This window comes from Apteryx rowi, unplaced genomic scaffold (genome assembly GCF_003343035.1).
Source record: "Apteryx rowi isolate R43461 unplaced genomic scaffold, aptRow1 scaffold_823, whole genome shotgun sequence".
NCBI classification, from domain to species: domain Eukaryota; kingdom Metazoa; phylum Chordata; class Aves; order Apterygiformes; family Apterygidae; genus Apteryx; species Apteryx rowi.
In genome coordinates this window covers 182,636-202,142 of record NW_020451120.1, presented here as the reverse complement: position 1 = coordinate 202,142, position 19,507 = coordinate 182,636, and the positions used below count along the sequence as shown (strand labels likewise).

Here is a 19,507-nt window from a genome sequence, read left to right as displayed (position 1 = left end):
CTAAGCTACAATAAAAATGTCAATTCCAAAAGGATATGATACTTGCTAGAACAATTGCTCTAGTCCAGGGCAAATCCAATTGAACCATGTCATAAACTGCAGGAACAACATATACTCATATATCCAAGAAAGAGCAGCAAAAGCACTGCAACCAAATCTGGACTGCAGCTTCCATACTGGGAGTCAGCTCGCATAGGTATCATTTGAAGTTTGATACCAAGCACTGTTCTTCATCACAGAAAAATGCTGCTGCCTGATAGTCACGCATCACCTAACAGTGGCAACAGAGACATATTATCTTCTCCTACTTTTGTTCAATTTCTTGGACAGTGACAACAGTTCCTTACTCCTGGATATTATTCTGCCATCACTGGGTTGTGCTGGATAAATTCCATACCTAATTCAGCATAGCAGTTATGTCTCACAGGTTGGTCCTGCAGCCAAGACAATGAACCAGGGCCTGTCAAACTGAATCCTATTGTCGATTCTGATGCAGATTTCAGAGATGCCACACAAGCCATTGGACAAGGCACTGTGGTCTAATTGAGAGAGAAGAGGATAAGAATTTGGGAGATCAAAGTACAACTCTGCCACTGTCTCATTCAGTTAACCTCTTATAGGTGACTGCACTGTGAATATGACTGATCCAAGGAAAATGGATTCATCTGAGGATGAACTTAACTCTTGTGTGACTCTTGATCAGGTCACCTAAACTTCTGGACACCCATCTCTCACTTCCATGGGAAGATGTTTCAGCAAAACCAATTATGCTGTTCTGCATAACTGAACAAATTAAATTAACAAGGCTAAAGTGCTGAATTCCTTGAGTAGTGATCCCTCAAAATCCAACTCAATTCCCCTACTACTAAGCCAGTACATCTTGAAGAGAAGTGGCAGGGAGGTGTCTTTGGTACAAGTAAAGACAAGTAATTTGTATACTTAAAAAAAAGTTCTGCAAATACTGTAACCTCAACAATATGCATGAAGCACACCAGCTTCCTGACACTGCTTCCAAGAATGACAAAGCAGTGGGTGTTTTAAGGCTACCACAGGTGGAAGATTAGGCAAGCAGAATTAGCAGGTGGGGAGCGGGACCCTTAGCAAATGATCTGTTCATGCACCACTACTAAAAATTTCATCATTTACCAAAAGTGGAAGATTTGACAAAAGGAGAAAGAAACATTGTTTTTGGCTGGGGGGGGGGGGGGGGGGTTGGGAAGCCTGAGAAGGGAAGCGCAAAGGGCTTCTGATTATCTTATCCTCATGGACGAGCACACAGTTCACGGCCCATTTGACATATGGAACAGTTCTAACCCATACACTGAATTCTAGACAAGGACTCCCAAACTTTGCTTGCACTGCTACCGCCAGCTACAGAAACAGCAGGAGAGGTTCTGCTAGCAATGATGGCCACAACCCCTGGCTCTCTGTTGAGCCAAATACAAACGCTGGAGGTGGTCTGTTTCCAGCTTTCTCTCTCAGCTAGATTAGACACAGTTTTGGGGATGCCTGACCCCAGATCTTGGACTCTCAGGCTAATGCTAGGCTTTTATGCTGGATTTGAAATCAGTGTATTTGTCCTCCCCACAACAAACCCAGTATAAAGTGACCACTATGAAAGACCAGCCACCAGTACACCCTGCTACCTCTCTGCAAAATGACATACAGGTTCCCTCCATCAACCAGGTGCTTCAGGCACTATCTACACCCGCAGCACCATGATAACCCCTTCAGAGTAGTGAACAAGCTGTGTAACTTTGGACACAGCATCTCAAGGAGAATGTCAACCAACTGGAGAAAGTAAAGAGATCAAGAGGCCTAAGAAGCAGGACTCCCAAAGGAAGACTGAACTAGCTAGAATTTCTGAACCAAAAMAGGAAAGGACAGGGGACTTCTCCAGGATGTCAAAGGCCATTTTAGGAAGGAAGACAATAGTCTGTTCTCCTTGTCTCTGGAGACAGAAAAAGTAAAGGGCTTAAGTGCAGCAAAGAATTCAGACATTAGCAGGACTTTCTAACAGTGAGGACAAGGAACCACGGGGAATGGACCAGATAAGGGAGGTGGAGTCCCTCTTCCTTAAGGCACTTAAGAATAGGTTTAGCAAACATTCAACATCGATACCAGCAATCCCACTTTGGTGGAAGAGAAAGAATGAATTAGATGATCTCTGGAGGGCCCTTACAATTCTGTTCTCCATGATTCTTTAGGAAATGAAATGCAAAAAAGCTACTAATGCAAGGTGTACATACATGTGGCTCATCTAGCAAAGTTTGCCTATAGTCTTCTCAGGAAAACCCCTACTAGCTCCACAAACCTCTCAACCCATCCATATCCTACATACCCACAAAGCTCTTGACTCTGTAGAGCTATAAAATTTTCTCAATAAGKGAAGCACAGGGTGAAATATCTAGCTGGTGGGCCTGGAGCCAAGCACCAAGAAACAATTGTGAATAACATCAGGCAGAACCCACAGTCAGAACCAGCAATCCATCACACTTCGCAAAAATAGCTGCAGTACTTCACCCTCTGCTGGGTCACGAAGCATCAGCCACTTAGGCAGAATATCGCTAAAAATGCCCCACAAACCATCATGATTTCAGAACCCACAGAACATGATAATCAGTTATGAAGGTGCTCCCAAAAAGGAATAGTTTTTCAGTACCTTGGATTCACCTTTCCCATTTGAAATGGCTCGTGTTTTTTCCATTCACATCATGGAGTGTTTTGATTCTTAATATTAGCAACCACAATTTTATCTCAGAACACCTTCAGCGTTCTCCTGTGCTAAAAAAACAACACAAAAGTTGGAGAGGAACAAGCTTTGGCATTGGTGACTAACAGCTCATGCAAAGGGCAAGTGGCATGTTTGTATTTAAGATATAAACCTGTTTGTTGGGGGTTTTTTTGAACAAATCTATATTTACTATTTTCTAAATGTCTATTATAATAACAAATGCTATGCATATCTCTATAGAAGCCTTTTTCAGGCTACTTTGGGTATGGCACATCTTGAAGTGCAAAATACACAAATTGAAGAGAGAAAACCTCTCCAGGATGGCCTGTAAAGACCAGGGAAGCCTATATCAAGTGCACTGGTGTATGCTGATAGTGACCCATTTCAGTGTTAAAAAAATTACTTATACCTACTGCTCAAGTACCCTATTCCTTTGCCTATTAAAAAACAATAAAACTAGTGCACTGACTAAAAGCTAGTTTCATAATCAGGGTGGAGCTGGAGTATGCAAGCAACTATAAAGGTAGCTCCAACCTTCAGACTCTCACTTCTGCTGGATACATTTGAAGGCTCTGGATTTTTCAAGTGAGGTAAGCCTGATCTAAACGTATTGCGTATTTCAAATCTTTGATCCTAATTTAATTCTTTTTCTTCTGTGAGAGTTGAACTAGTTTTACAGAGAAAAGCTCTTTATCCTCTAACTAAAATATTTATCATTTCACATTGTTGGTAATGCAATGAATTGGGCATCAGAGGTATTTCCAAAACATTTTGATGTACAGAATTGTTACTGTCTGCTTTGTTTTCAGTTATTCTTCAGGACAGCATCAGAGGAACATGGAACATTTACTCAATGATAACCTTTTGAAGTATTTCACCCAATATGCTTTGATGGAGGGTAGCACCAGTGCACTGTCCATTGGTGGACTGAAAAATTTGCTTCAGAATCAATTTGCACAGTACCTGAAGGTAGGTCTCACTCTTTTCATATTCACTGTTCTTCCTAGGAAATGGGTAGGAAAAAGGAAATAAAGGTAATGCTGTTGCAAGGCAGGTAATTGTGCCCCACCTGATTTCACTAACTCCATTACTAATCCTTAAATAAGGGTAGGTTTATGAAACTTTATTCATATTAATGAGCAGTAGCTCCAAACAGATATCCAAGTAGGGATTTTATAACAAAGCTCTATGAAATGCAAAAATCAAAGAAACTTTTTATGTCAGCCAAATTTCACCTAGAATAATGCATCTGAGTCATATAAAAGATTTTTTGCTCCAGTCTAAATAATGTATCTTGTAGGGCAAGTTTAAAAGTACTGCATATAAGTCAAATTCTATCTAGATTAGGTTCCCATCTTCACAAAATTAAAGGTTTGCCATTGGAGAAAGATGTCAATTAAAGAAAAGAGATGCCACCAAGCATTTCAGCTAGAGAGAGAAATACACATTTCACAGCACCAGAAAAAAATCTTGATTCTGACTTCATAAATATGCTTTGCCAGACCTTTCCTGAATTTAGATTCCTTTGCTAGACAAATCCTTAAATACTATGTAAATACTACACATACGACTGATGAAAGCAATTTTTACTAAAGGTCTGAAAGAAGTTGGAGTTCAATGGAAACACCAGTATTTTGAGAACAACAGTAATTCAGTTTAGTCATTTCACTAACACGAAGTGGTAAATTAAAAAAAAAAAAGAAAAGAAAAAAACTAAGTCTTTTTCCTCTTTTCAAAAAAAAATTATTTGCAAAGTTAACTCCCAAATTAATAGGAAATACAATGGGAAATTCAGAAAGATACTGCTTTGCATATTGGTTGCAGACATTTCAGCCCAGGACAAAAACTAATCTAGATTTGGTGAAAAGCCAACGTTCAGAAAAAGAAATACTCATCTTTTTCATCTGGATGTTAGACACCATCTGCCTTCTGCTCAGTTCGCAGAAATATATGGCACCACAACAGATCAACATAAAGTAGGGAAGGACATTGCAAAACATACACAAACATAAAAACATCAGCACAAAGAAAGAAAACAGTTTAAAGATTTAAATTATAATCAAAACTGTCTTTATATTATTTTGTGAACTAGCTTGCTCAGGGACATAATCAGAATACTTGCTGCATCAGAATATTACATGCACTCTTCCCAGACACGATGAATAAAAGGAGTTAATAATCTATAGTAGATTTTAATACATCAGCAAAGAATTTTGCAAGAGCAAGCACAATATTCCTAGCAAAGAGAGAGAAAGGGGAGGAAAAGAGATTCTCAAGTCCTGGTCCAAAGCCTACTGAAAGTAGCAACATGTTTTTAAATAGTCTATGTGGGCTCTGCATTAGTATCTAATAAAAGCAGTGGGTGGTATTGCATATTAGTTTTTAAACATGATTACGTGCATGCTGCAGCTGTTCTACCTGCTCCGCTTCCTCATTTCTGTAATGTAACCCAAATCAAATTTACCTACATGAGACTGAAGTACCCTGCCCAAGTAATACTTGTGGTTTGGCTATGACAGGTGCACTGGCTTTTTCCACTGATGTATGTGAATTTCTTGATAGTATAGCTTACATTTTAAGAATGATCAGGTTGCATTCACACATTGAAATGTCAAGTGAGAGGCAGAAAATAGCTCATACTTCTCAAATGGTTACTCTATTTTTGTTAACAGTTTTGGCAGGTGATGGCAAGCACTGTACTTCTAGTTTAACCAGTAAAACTGGTAAACACAACATTACCAGTAACATTTTCACGTAACACTGACTTTTACTGGCTGTATCATTTCTTGGCAATATTCCTTTCAGGAAAACAATTGTGGCAATTTATATATTTAGATCTTACTTTTTTTTTTTTATTCTTTTCCTATAAAAACAACAGGATACATTCTCACTTGATAACCTAATTAAATCGCTGGACAAAAATAATGATGGAAGTGTCACCTTTGATGAGTTTGTGATGCTTATAAAAAAGATAACTGGTACAGGACAGTAAGGCATCTGCAAGAACRAGAAGTATCACTGCTTTGAAAGGAGAAAAACCTGGTGTTCATATACAGTATACATACACCTGCACTCACAGATTTCCTTGTTGTGATAATAAAAAACAAAAAATAAAGATGTATTTGACATATAATGGATTAGTTTTATATTGTTTTCCTTGCATGTTGGCTATCCAGTGCTTTCCAGCTAAGCTGCTTCCCAATTAGTGCAGAACTATGTGTTTTTATTTCACACTACAAAAATGTTACTGGAGTGAGTTATTATCTCGACCTCTAGAGCAATGCAAATGAAATGTCTTCATAAAAAACGTACAATGGAAGAAGATATATCATTCCATTTGGAGACTGTCCTCTAGTGCACACTATCTAATACTCTGCCCAGTTCAGTTTCATCATGCACATCAGGAGACATTTCCATATGGTAAACAGTTCAAATTTTTAAAACACTTATAGTATTGCTACACTGTTGAAAACACACTTTATTAAGTATGATGACTGCAATATTCCATGTTGGTTTCAAGTTATATTCATCTAAGTATACATTCCCCTTTAAAAGCAACAGGTTGCTTTTGTTATGACTCTTGTAACTGTTAATACATAGGTATGTATAGGAACTAAGCTGCTTCAAATTAAAACATTCACTACATTTGGCACAGTTTTAACCTTTTCATTGCATAATTCCCAGAGACACATGAGTTTTCAATATAATTCATGGGATTTTATTTACTTTACTTACTTTATTATATTACTACATTATTTACTTTATTAAGAAGTTAGTGAGAAAGAAGAAAAAACGAAGAAAGTAGACTTTGAAGAAAAGTAATACAGTGGATCAGACACTAATGCTACCATAGAGCTTGAAACTGTGGACTGAATTTTAACACCAACATCATTCATTACCCTGATAAATCAGTTAGGCTCAGATCCTCAGAGGACTTAAAGATTCAAATTAATTGCAGAGAGTATCAAGTGCATTAGAGACTCCATATCAGTGTTCCCATCCCCTCTATAAAGTAAGGATTAAAGCACTTCCTACTTCACATCAGTGCTGCATGGACAGAAACCTCAAAGGTTATGAGATTCAAACATGATAGCATGAGTGTTCAAACAGACTACTGGACCATACTTCTACACAAATCCTTCCACTATTTCTGTAGCTTATGTTTCTTTAAGGAAAAAAAAAAATCATAATACTGACTACTTTTTTGTATGTTATGAGGACATTTTTATTTGTCTTAAATTAACAATATATTTTGATTTCAAATCTATGTATACCACACAAGCATTTACTTCCACATCTCCTTTAGCAACTCAACACACATAAGTAATACCACAGAACTACAAGAGGTGTTTTTGCATGAGTGGCACATCGGTTCCTTTTCATCTATTAAACAATATTAGAAATTTCTGAGTTCAATCAGGTTATACTGACATTCTGAATAGAAAAACAGGGCATCAGGAAACAAGCATGTTATGACAGTGTCACCTACTGGCAAAATCTATTTCTGCACAATTTCTAGAATTTATAGAAAAAGTACTTATTTTACTCAGTGTAGTATCTGAAATTTCATCACCCTACGCAAGATGCAATAGGCTGTGAAGAACCATAGTCACAATTAAAATTAGCATCTTAAAAAAATAAAGTTAGAATTATCTCCAGAAATATTCATTTTCGCAAGAACAATATCAGATGCAGTTACAATAAAACTGACAAAGAACATAATGAAAAGCCTCATCAGAAAAATGAAAAATCAAAGTTTAATAGTAGAGAAAGGGAACAGAAAAGAGGAGGGATATGGAACAAAACAAAAAAAAAAACCACTTTGTTCTGCCACCCAGTAAATCAAGTTCTCTGGCAGTTTGCGCACTATACAGAGTCCACTCTTAAAAGAAAATCTAAAAATGATCATTTGCAACATAAAATTCATACTAAACATTACTCTCAAGCTGATGCATTACTTTTCAGAAGAGTTTTCTTCACAGCAAAGCACAATAATAATTTACCTATCATTATTATCCAAAAGGCTGGAAAGYGGAGCAGGAAGCTTAAGAATATATAACACAACATGACCTTCAAATAATCAGCTAAGCCGAGATCAGGAATTTGGGGGACTGTGATCAGTGCTCATATACCTGTGCCCTCATATACCATTTTCCCTATTGAAATCAAACCTATATTAAAGAAAAATTGGACCCAAAACCTTAAATTGATATTCTATCACTATAACATGTACGCTCTGGTGAGTACTGAAAAACACTGTCAAATTGAAGCTCATTGTTTTTTCTTCAGAGTACACACTTTTAATTTAAGCCTATATAAATAACTCCAATCTATCACAAAAATATCAGATTTCAAATCTCTCAGACACAGCTTATAATCCACATCTTAAAAATATTTTCAAATTCTACGTTGTATTTCCTCTAAGTTTTCATTACATAGGTATTCATATTTCAGAACATTGTTTCCTCTAGTATTTTGTTTAAAACAAMATTTTGGCTATATTTTACATCAGTAAGACATTAATTTCCATCTTCTTTGTCTCAGCATGTTAAATCTCAACTCTAAAATACTTGCAGTCATTTGTACACCAATATAATTTCTATGAGTATTCCCCAAAACAAGCAAAACGGGTTATACAGGTTTCCCTCCTGTAGAAAGTGACTCATGGATGCTTTTGCAGAATCCAGATTGACTATCATTCTTGTAATAATAGTCAATAAAACAAGAAATAGGTGAACAGCTAAAATAATACAGGTCATTAGTGTTATAGGCAACTCACTACATCTGCATGTGTAGCTGTGTACTCATGATTGTTCAGAACAGAACAAGTCACAACAGCTACCTCATCACACAAAAACCTTTACAATACTCAACAACTTTATCCTAATACAGACAATGTTATTTGCAGTACGATAACATGTGCCGTTTTAGTTGAGAAGAGTTACAAATAACGTCATTTCTCATGCCAGTCACAGTTCTTGCAATATTTATATTTCCCCCATGTAATTCTGAGTCACATGATGACATGACATCAGTTTTGTTTTTAATAAAAAAAAAAGTTTCAAGTTTCCACAGATGCATAGCAAAGGGTGAAAACAACTTTCAGAGATTCAAAATCAAAAGACAAATAATGCAGCAAGTACACCAAGATTTTTTTAAATGTACTTTGAAATAAAATCTATTAATTTTGGTATGTACAGTTGTATGTATTTGAATGTTTAGCAAATGAAGAAAAGAGGCAAGAAGTTGCATATTCTTTGGTTGCCCCTGAGTCTCCCTGCCAAACTGCATATTTGAACTTTTTTTTTTTCTTTTTCTTAAAAATAACAGGAAATACAACTGCTGCTTCACCCATGCCTTTCCTCTCCCTCTCCAGTTTCCAAAGGAGCAGGAACCAAAAAAACACTGTTTTGGTCCTAAGTTAGCACTCAGATGAGTCACACAGTGGCATCACAGGATATTATCAGTGCTGATAATGGTGTTTCCAATCAGCTTTCATGGATAATGAAACATCTACATCATCTCAATAGTTCATAAGCTCCATTAATCTATTTCTCTTTCAACCATTTTTATTGATTTATTATTATGAATAATAATACCTAAATACTTTTCAGCACAACATGGACTCTACTAAAACAGATCATTTACAAGTTATAATTATTGATAGTGCAAATTTCCCCCTTAGAACAATTTACAGCTGTTTCCCACCCAGAACTAAGATGTCAAAGGTCAAATCAAGATGCTGAAACATGACTGGTAATCACCAATTTCACTTCCTTGGAACAAAAGAATATCTGTTATATATATTGCAAGCATATTGCTTCAATTGTACACACTGCATTAATCTTCCATGACACATACATTCATTCCATTATTTTATTTTATGTCCACATAATTTTCTCTATAACATATAAATCTTGCTTGTCCTAAAATGCAAACTGCTAATCACTCAGTCAATTACTTATGCAATAAAAATTTTCCCCTAGATATAAGTTACTGTACTAATACACACTACTATTACTGTAATAACAGAAGAAACTGCCAGTAGGACTTCAGCAGACAGGCTTCCATGTTTCAAACCAAGGCTAAATATCTTTAAAAACTGCAGATGTCACTTTTTAGTTAGTGGGTGAAGTGAATAAACATATGGTATTGACAGAATAAGAAATGCTGCTCTCTCCTACCCAGCAACAGTGGAATATCCTGTGCATCTAAAACTGGCACTAAAAAGGACTACAGCCAAAGATGTCCCAGAATCAACCCTCTGTACTAACCTTCCTGCTACCCAAAAATTTGCAGTAAGTTTTCAAAATCTTCCATATTTTACAATATATTGCTATTACCAAGTTGACCCTTTCAAAGAAAAGGTATGTTCTCTAATATACTCAAGAAGGGCAAAGAAAAAGACCTCTTCCAATACCAAAACCACTGCATTTGGCATCAAATTTAAGTTTATTTTTGTCCATCTGAGAACCTTTCCAAACCCCACCAAGTTTTAGCTGCATGTCTCATACTGACTAAAGCTCCAAAGGTCTCTAATTTACCTTCAAGTTCAGACTAGATTATCTCTCCCACTATGCATAAAAATACATGGAAACAACATTGGCAAACAGGTCAAATGCTTTAAAACTTTCCTATTTGCACTTTGCAAACTAAGCAGATGAGACAAAAACATATTTTTACTTTCAAAACCCCCAAAACTCCTTTGAAGAAAATGGATACAGAAACAGTAGTTTATCATGAGCAATCCACTAATTAATCACTAAAACAGAGGTTTACATCTTACAGTAAGATACTACCTCATTTTCCACATGTAGTTTTTTATTCTTTTTCATTTTCTCAAAAACTCTCTCTTACAGATCATTTGCAAGTTTTACCATTATAAGAATGCTATATCATGCTCTCCTGAACTAGGAAACATCTGGAAAAACTCCAGTCTAAAATACCACCACTGGCATACCACACAGAGAGCCCTATCAAATCTACAGCATTGAAATTTTTCTCAAAACGACTGCAAGATGCATTTTGGAAAGAAAAGTACTGCCTATTTATATAAAGGAAATACAAGAATTTTTCAACAGCTTTCCATATCTCTCTTTTTTTTTTTTTTTAACTTATATTTTTATTTTGATAATAGCTTTGTTCTGCACTTTCCAGCTTCCCTTTATATTTCATTCTCTAGTAAAGCCAACCTGATCATTATTCTCTACTCCCAAGACTGGTCTACAACCAAGGAAATTATTACAAAAATTACAAAAAAAACCTATGTCAAACTCCAGATATGAGCAGGTGAATGCAAGGGACTATGCAAAAGAAAGCACCTTTTAAACACTACTGAATAAGGACAGTGGACATCTATGCATGTCCTAACACATAAAATACCTAGATAGTCTTCAATTTAAACAGAGGTAACTACATTTTAATACAAGAGTATGCTCACAAAACATATGCAGGAGAAAAACCAGTACTTACAACAGGGTTTTTTGTGTCAGGGTCAAATTCTGTAGAATTTGCATCTGAAACAGAAGTTCAAAACAAATATAATACATTTCCATTGTCCTACAGGCACTACAGACTCACCAGAACAGTTCTGGGGCATTTTAGGGCTTGTGTGCATTTCCAGCTACAACCTCATAGATGGAAATACTACACATGCTGCAGCACTCTTGAAGCAACCATAGGGAGCATATGATCTCAGTCACTACTACTGCAACTGCTATGGTTTGACCACTCCGAACAATGAAAGAATGCAAAGGTAAATAAGAAAACCACATCTCACTTTTTCCTCTAAACCACCCACATGCTCCAGAGAAAGACTATAGAGGTTAACTTTAAATACACTTTCACCTACACTTCTGAGACCAAAGAGCAGGTTTCAGGCAACCTGCATAACAGAAGTTCCTATTCCTTTGTATAGAAAGGTAACACAGGCTGCTTAGTTCTTGCAACATGGTCATTCTGAACTAAGCATCTAAAGTTCATATAACCTATATACTAGATGGATTAATAGATATACATTGCACATATAGAACAAAATCTCTTCTAAACAAATCCTATCCATGCTAGCATACAGAGCTCACCTTTCCAGTTTAAACAGTTTCTTGCAAACTCCACAACTGCTAATTGCATTCCCAAGCAAACTCCTGTAAGAGGAAACAAAACCCCCAGAATTTAACAAGATAAAGAGCAGGACTGACAAAGTACTCGCCGTTCTGTCTTAAACTTGACTTTTTGTTCAGAAATCTTGGTACCCAGTGTATATACACAAACTTTCCAAAAAGTTAAAACAACAAAAATGGTTGGTCAATGTAAAATCTGCACTTGGAAGAATTCAGACCTGGCATACTGTGAATATATGTGACATAATTATGTGCTTTAAGCCCTTTTAAAAATATTGTTTTTTTTCTTCCCGTCTATTTTAGCAATAATTACTGTAAAGCTAAATAAAAGCCGAAAGCCTCAGTATGTCCAAATTCAAATTTTGCTTTGGCAACTAGCTAAAGTAGTCACTATTACTTATAAAATTATAAAAAATCTAAAGCAGGAACCAAAGCTTCAGAGGCATTTACACAAACAGCACAGTTCATAGGCCAGATGGGTTCTTTGGATGTTACCACAATAAGATATATCACTAAATCAACATAAATTATTTAATAWAACAAATGTGTACATAGAGATCTATGTTTTGTGTACACTGATTAAAACTGTAATGATGCTGTTTTAATTATATTGAGAAGGAATGATTTTCTAGATAAAACATCAAATAAAGCCTTTGAGGAGGGGAGAGTTTTTCTTCCTTCCTTGTACAACACCGTAGTACATGACCACAGGCATTCCTTACAAGGCAGATATTCACAACAGGACACCTACTTCCACAAGACAGGATCCTTCCCTACTATAGTTCATTTTACTCACTGACCACATCATTTAATAAGCCTTCTCAATTGTTCTAGCAGATGTTTGTTTGCTTTTTACAACTATACAGTTTTTAAAAATCAGATCAATTAGCTTGCTATACATCTCCAAAACACAATAATTTCCAACCTTCATTATCTTACCAAGAAAAGGTTTTCTCTTTGTTCTTGCCCAGGAGATAGCTTGGAGTTTGCCTTCTGTTCCCCTAATTCCAAACCCTCCTGGGACCAGAATGCCACTGTAATGAGAGCCAAATATAAAGTGACCAACATGTAAAATCAAGCCAGCAAAAGAAGTCCATGCAAGAAGAAAGATCTTCAGGTTTCAATAAAGCAAGCACAGTGCAAGAAATACATTCCAATTCCTCAATTCAACATGGACATGCCTGTTTTGTATTACCATGCAGAGTACACAGAATATAGATCTAAATTTAGAGACTTCTGTCTCATCTTCCCATCCTAGTTCTCATCTGATCAACCTCATCCTTCACGGCAAAATTCACATTGCTTAAATAAACCAGCTATATATTCATCACTTTAGGATCTTAACAGCAAAATCTGATGGCTATTAAGTAAATCTAAATAAATGAATGCATTTTGGTAACTGATAACATCCCTTCACATATACAAACTGAAATTCTGACAATGATGACACTCAAAAGAAGAGGTTTGCCAAGTGTCACAAGCATTTACTAGTCCAAACACAGCTGTTATCTAACTGCCTTTTACTGTGACGCATGTTGACAAAGAAAAATTATTGACAACTGATCTGCACTCTAAAGAAAGTATTTTGCCTAGCTATCCAAAACACTGTAATTTGTCTAAAGAGATTAAAACAGAGTTTGAGGATACAGCCTAACACTACAATTTGCTATGTCTGATGCTTATCACCATACAAGTCCATCTCTTTCCGTAACTAACACAAGTTTGGATGCACTGAGAAATGTTTCACTGAAGCATTTTACATCATGTAAATTAAATCACAGTCCGCATTTGGTATACAGAATACCTGATGCCACTTACTCTGCTTTGCACAGCTTTTGCCATGCCTGGTGATACTTCACTGGGTTCTCAACTTCTGTAGAACGTTCAAGATCTATTGAGTCTATGTACTAAGAAAGAAAAATATGCAGTAAAACAGTACTTCCTTCCACAGAAAAAGCAGCATACACTGTATAACCAACTTCTATAGCATTAAGACAAATCTACTACATTTTTCAAGTGAATTTTCCAGTAGACCTGTAACAACTACAATGAAGACCCAGTATGCATGTGGCTTGAAAGTGCTGCCTGTCTCCAGTCCTCATTCTCCTACTCTCCAGGCAAGCAGACTTGTCAGAGTGCTCTACAGCTGCCCAGATCTGCTTCCTATGGAAATCAAGGCACCAACTGAGGGATGGTGCCAACCTTATCCTGACATCCAACTGGGATGTGGTCAGGGTGTTCACTTTCACAGCTCTTGGGTGCCACAATTTATTTAATGTTATTGTAAAACTAGATAAACCTAGAATGTCTAGCCTGCAAGAAAGGCACTACTGTGGATTAACTTGAAAACATTAACTGTACAGAGGGAGCCAGCCTCATTATATGATCTACCAGAGATCTTGCATTAGTCTCTATTGCCATTAACAAACATGGCTCCAGAGGTACAAACAGAGCAAATGACTAGGTGGTTAAGTACCGCATTGAGGACAAAAGATTCCGGTTTGATTCCTGGCTTTGACACAGTCTTTTTCTGAGAATAACTTAATTAATAACATCTTGCTGTAGGCCATCCACCATAAAAAATAAATCATCTGGACTGACAGAACTCATTTGTGTGCAGAGAAATGAAATCGAGGAAAAAATTGTCTGAAGTTTTCCAGATATGATAGGATTGCCTTCTAGCAAATATTTTCTACTTTTTCCATACTCCAAAAGGTATCAAAAAATGCAACAGAGTAACAACATTCATAAATAGTTATTATTCTATACTAACAGGATAGTACAGATAGACTAAAAGGATAGTTTATCATGCTGGGTGGTTGGAGGAAGAAAATAATTACACTTAAAATTAATTCTGGTTTCCTTGTCAAACATATTGAGCCAGCACATTTATCACTTTTAGGAACATCATACATTTCAGCATTCAGGTATGTGGATGCTAGACTTGGTGTCTTCCATGTTTTTGCTAAAAAGAGTTATTTACATATCATAAAAATTTTCCACTGTGCAACTGCCAGTATAAGACACTATTCAGAATTACAGAATCATGCAGGTTGGAGGGGGCCTTGGGAGTCTAGCCTAACCCCCTTTTCAAAGCACGTCAAATTAGAGCAGGTTGCTCATGGTCATTTCCAGTCAAGATTTGAACATGTCCAAGGCCAAAGATCTCACAGTTTCTCAGGGCATCTGGACACCCTCACGGTAATTTTTTTCCCCTTTTATGGAGTCAGAATTTCTCATGTTCCTAACTGGGTCTGTTGCTTCTCAACCTTTTGCTGTGCACTTCTGAAAGAAGCTTGACTATGTGTCTTCTTCACCCTCTCTGTAGATAGTTGTACACAGCATTAAGATCCCCCCTGAAAGCTTCCTCTTCTCCAGGCTGAACAAACCCACTTTTCCCAGCCTCTCCTCACATGCCATGCACTTCAGCCCCCTGATCTTGGTGACCTTCCCCAGAACTCACTTCAGTATGTCAGTGTTTCTTGTACAGGGAGGCCAAAACTGAATACAGTAGTCCAAGTGCAGACTCACAAGTCCTAAAGAGAGAGGAACAGTCACTTTCCTAAACCTGCTGGCTACACTCTTGCTAATAGGATGGCCCAGGATGCTGTTGGCCTTCTTTACTGCAAGGGCACACTGTTGGCTCACGTTACACTTGTCTACTAGGATCTCCATGTCCTTTTCTGCAAGCTGCTTTTTAGCCAGCCAGCCCCCATTCTGTATTAGTGATGGGGTTATTCCATCCCAGATGCAGGACTTTGAATTTACCTTTGCTGAAATTCATGAGGTTCTTGTCAGCCCATTCCTTCAGCTTGTCAAGGTCCCTCTGAATAGCAACCCTGCCTTCCAGGATACCAACAGCTGCCCCCAGTTTGGTATCATCCTCAAAATTCCTGAGGGTGCACTCCATTCAGGTCATTAATAAAGACATTAAACAGTACTGGTCCCAGTATCAGTTCCTGAGGCATGCAAATTAGATCAAGCAAGCTAAACATAAGTTGAATTTTGTATTGCTGATCACCACCCACTGATCCTGCTAGTCCAACCAATTATCCCCTCACCTTATCATCCACTTGTCCAGTCTCTATCTCATCAATTTGACTACTAGATACTATGGGACTCTGTGTCAAAAGTCTGGGCTAAAGTCAAGGTATACAACATACACTGCTCTTCCTGTCTCCACACAACCAGTCATTTCACCACAGAAGGCAATCAAATTGGTCAGGCAAAATCTGCCCTTTGTATATCCATTCTGGCTGTTCCCAATCACCTTCTTGTTCTTCATGTGACTAGAAACAATGCTGAGGATTTAGTCCACAACCTTCCAAGGGAACAATGAAGACTAACCACCTGCAGTTCCCCAGACCCTCCTTCTTGCCTTTCTTGAAGATGGGTGTGACATTTGCCTTTCTCTAATTATCAGGAACTTCCTCCAGTTGCCATGACACCTCAGAGTTGGCAAGTGGCTTCACAGTGATATCAGCCAGATCCCTCAGGAACCTGGGATGCATCCTGTCTAGTTCCATGGACTTGTATACATCCAGTCGGTTCCAGTACTCCTTAACTGTATCATCTTCTTCTGCTATGGTAATGCTGCATTCCCACAAACTCTGTTAAGAGAATCAGGAGGCCAGTGGCCAGACCTGACCAGTGAAAAATCAAGACACAAAAAGCACGGAGTATGAGCATACCTCGGAGATATTGCAGGTTAGGTTCCAGACCACCACAATAAAGTGAATATCGCAATAAAGCAAGTCACACGCAGTTTTTGGTTTCCCAGTCCATATAAAAGTTATGTTTACACTATACTGTAGTCTATTAAGTGTGCAATAGCATTATGTCTAAAAAAATAATGTACATAATTAAAAAATACTTTATTGCTAAAAAAGCTAACCATCACCTGAGCCTTCAGCGAGTCATAATCTTTTTGGTGATGGAGGGTCTTGCCTCAATGTTGATGGCTGCTGACTGATCAGGGTGGCGGTTGCTGAGGGTTGGGGTGGCTGTGGCAATTTCTTAAAATAAGACAGCAATGAAGTTTGCTGAATCAATTGACTCTTCCTTTCACAAAGGATTTCTCTGTAGCATGCGATGCTGTTTGATAGCATTTTACCCACAGTAGAACTTCTTTCAAAATTGGAGTCAATCCTCTCAAAMCCTGCCRCTGCTAAGTTCTAATAATATTCTAAATCCTCTGTTGTCATTTCTACAGCTTCTACATCAGCACTTGCTGCTTCACCTTGTGCTTTTATGCTATGGAAACGGCTTCTTTCCTTCAATCTCATGAACCATCCTCTGCTAGCATCAGACTTTTCCTCTGCAGCTTCCTCACCTCTCTCAGCCTTCACAGAACTGAAGAGAGTCAGGGCCTTGCTCTGCATTAGGCTTTGGCTTAAGGGAATGTTGTGGTTGGTTTGATCTTCTATCCAGACTGCTAAAACTTTCTCCACATCAGCAAGAGGCTGTTTCGCTTTCTTATCATTGGTGTGTTCACTGGAGTAGCACTTTGAGTTTCCTTCAAGAACTTTTCCTTTGCCTTCACAACTTGGCTACCTGTTTGGCGCAAGAGGCCTAGCTTTCGGCCTGTCTCGGCTTTCGACATGCCTTCCTCACTACGCTTCATCATTTCCAGCTTTTGATTTCAAGTGAGAGACATGCGACTCTTCCTTTCCCTTGAACACTTAGAGGCCATGGTAGGGTTATTAATTGCCCTAATTTCAATGTTGTTGTGTCTCAGGGAATAGGGAGGCCCGAGGAGAGGGAGCGAGATGGGGGATCGGCCAGTCGGTGGAGCAGTCAGAACACACACAACATTGATCGATTAAGTTCGCCGTCTTATATGAGCGCCATTCGTGGTGCCCCAAAACAATTACAATAGTAACATCAAAGATCACTGACCTCAGATCACCATAACAGATATAATAATAATGAAAGAGTTTGAAATATTGCGAGAATTACCAAAATGTGACACAAAGACATGAAGTGAGCACATGTTGTTGGAAAAATGGCACCGACAGACTTGTTTGACACAGGGTTGCCACAAACCTTCAATTTGTAAAAAATGCAATATCTGCAAAACGCAATAAAGTGAAGCACAATAAAATGAGGTATGCCTGTACCTCGGCCTTTTCCACATCTTTTGTTACTATGTTTCCTTCCCCATTGAGCAGCAGGCCCACATTTTCCTCAACCTTCCTTTGTTGACAATGTACTTAAGGAGCCTTTCTTGTTGGCCTTCTTTGCATCTGTCATTAGTTCCAGCTCTAGCTGAACTCCATCCCTGCATGTTCAAGCAGTGTCTCTATATTCTTCCCAGGTAGCTCATCTCCACTCCCACTTTCTGTGTACTTCGCTTTTGCATTTGAGCTCAGTCAGGTGTTCCCTGTTCATCCATGCCAGCCTTCTGCCATTCCTCCTTGACTACCATGCTTTGAGAAGTTGTTTTTGAAGATCAAGCAGCCCTCCTAGGCCTCTTTGCTCTCCCATCTCCCATGGGATCCTGTCAAGCAAATCCCTAAATATTTGAATTGAACTGAGGTAGAACTTAAGTAGTCCATAGGCCTGGTACTAACCCTATACACAAGGAGAGCACCTAACCCAGTAACAGAAGGTTTCCTCCCCTTCGCCAAAGGAAAAAAGCAAGCTTTAGCCTTGAAACGTAAGCTATTATACTTTCCCTAAGCTGAGRGTTTTTTAATATATTTTCCATGATACATACTAAGTGGCTTCTTAGTCACATAAACACGTAATCCTTACTTGAATCCCACTTATTCCTTATAACTTCATAGATACTTTGTAGCAGTGAACACAATGCATAAATTCTTCACTATGTACAGTACAGCCTGCAACTGCTCACTTTGGTGAATTTTTCTAAAATCACGTAGTGATACCATACTAGAGCAACATGTTGTTACTGATACTTTGTGACCACTTATTACTGTTTTGCTACTGTAAGTTACCAAAATGTCCTCTGTACCCATTAACTGATACTAACATATACTTCAGCACTGCTTTCCTGTTCCAGACTTGCCAACCCTAGCAGCAAAACTCAGCAATGGAAGCAGATAGTTCCACCAGTAAGAGAGCTGGTAACACTTTTCCATGTAGAGTTCAAGATTCTATTTCTAAAGTGAGAGGCAAATTAAGTCATTAAATAGTCCCTTACTTGAGGAGTTATCTTCTTGGAGAAACCAAGTTTCTGGTCCAATTCTGATGTCATTACCCACAAACACTGAATAACATGTCACACCATGGAGAATCCTGATGAAAAGATATTGGGCTGCTCTCAGAATATTACCAGAAGTTAAGAGCAGCAGCAGCTTCTGACACCAGATTTTAAAAAGAAACTTAACTGCTTTTTAAATTTATTTTCTCTTATTTTCTCTTGTCTTTCTTGGGCTGATCTCACCAACATAAGTAGTCTCATTAGAACAAATAAAACTTACCCTTGGTAGTAAATAAAAATTTGCAGGTAAAGTCTGTTTTTCATCAGCTCCAATGCTAGGTAACTGCAGTGTTCTTTTCAGATAAGTTCAGTTCAAAAAAAAAAAATTAAATCTCTAAAGACTTCTCAAAAAGTGAAATGTATAGCCATTCTGTATTTATCTTCATGATTTATTTCCTAATTATAATATGAATTAAAACTGCCTCATGT

General features: G+C 37.7%; 2 protein-coding genes across 14 annotated transcripts in view; one reads left to right on the top strand and one right to left on the bottom strand.

Annotated features, from left to right (window-relative positions):
- CTPS2 (CTP synthase 2) overlaps positions 1–19,507 on the bottom strand; it is a 79,140-nt gene that overhangs the window by 40,506 nt on the left and 19,127 nt on the right. For all 13 annotated transcript variants that reach the window (XR_003257475.1, XR_003257478.1, XR_003257476.1 and 10 more), the window contains 4 exons: positions 13,672–13,760; positions 12,793–12,887; positions 11,815–11,877; positions 11,207–11,250 (listed from right to left, as the gene is read on the bottom strand). Coding sequence is in view for 8 of the 13 variants with exons in the window: in XM_026089603.1 (XP_025945388.1) it covers positions 11,207–11,250; positions 11,815–11,877; positions 12,793–12,887; positions 13,672–13,760 (291 nt within the window). In the remaining 5 variants the exon portion in view is untranslated. The remainder of the gene's footprint in view (positions 1–11,206; positions 11,251–11,814; positions 11,878–12,792; positions 12,888–13,671; positions 13,761–19,507) is intronic.
- S100G (S100 calcium binding protein G) lies at positions 3,572–5,726 on the top strand. Its single transcript, XM_026089611.1, has 2 exons — positions 3,572–3,703; positions 5,613–5,726. Exons 1-2 carry the CDS (start codon positions 3,572–3,574, stop codon positions 5,724–5,726), a joined length of 246 nt encoding a protein of 81 aa, XP_025945396.1.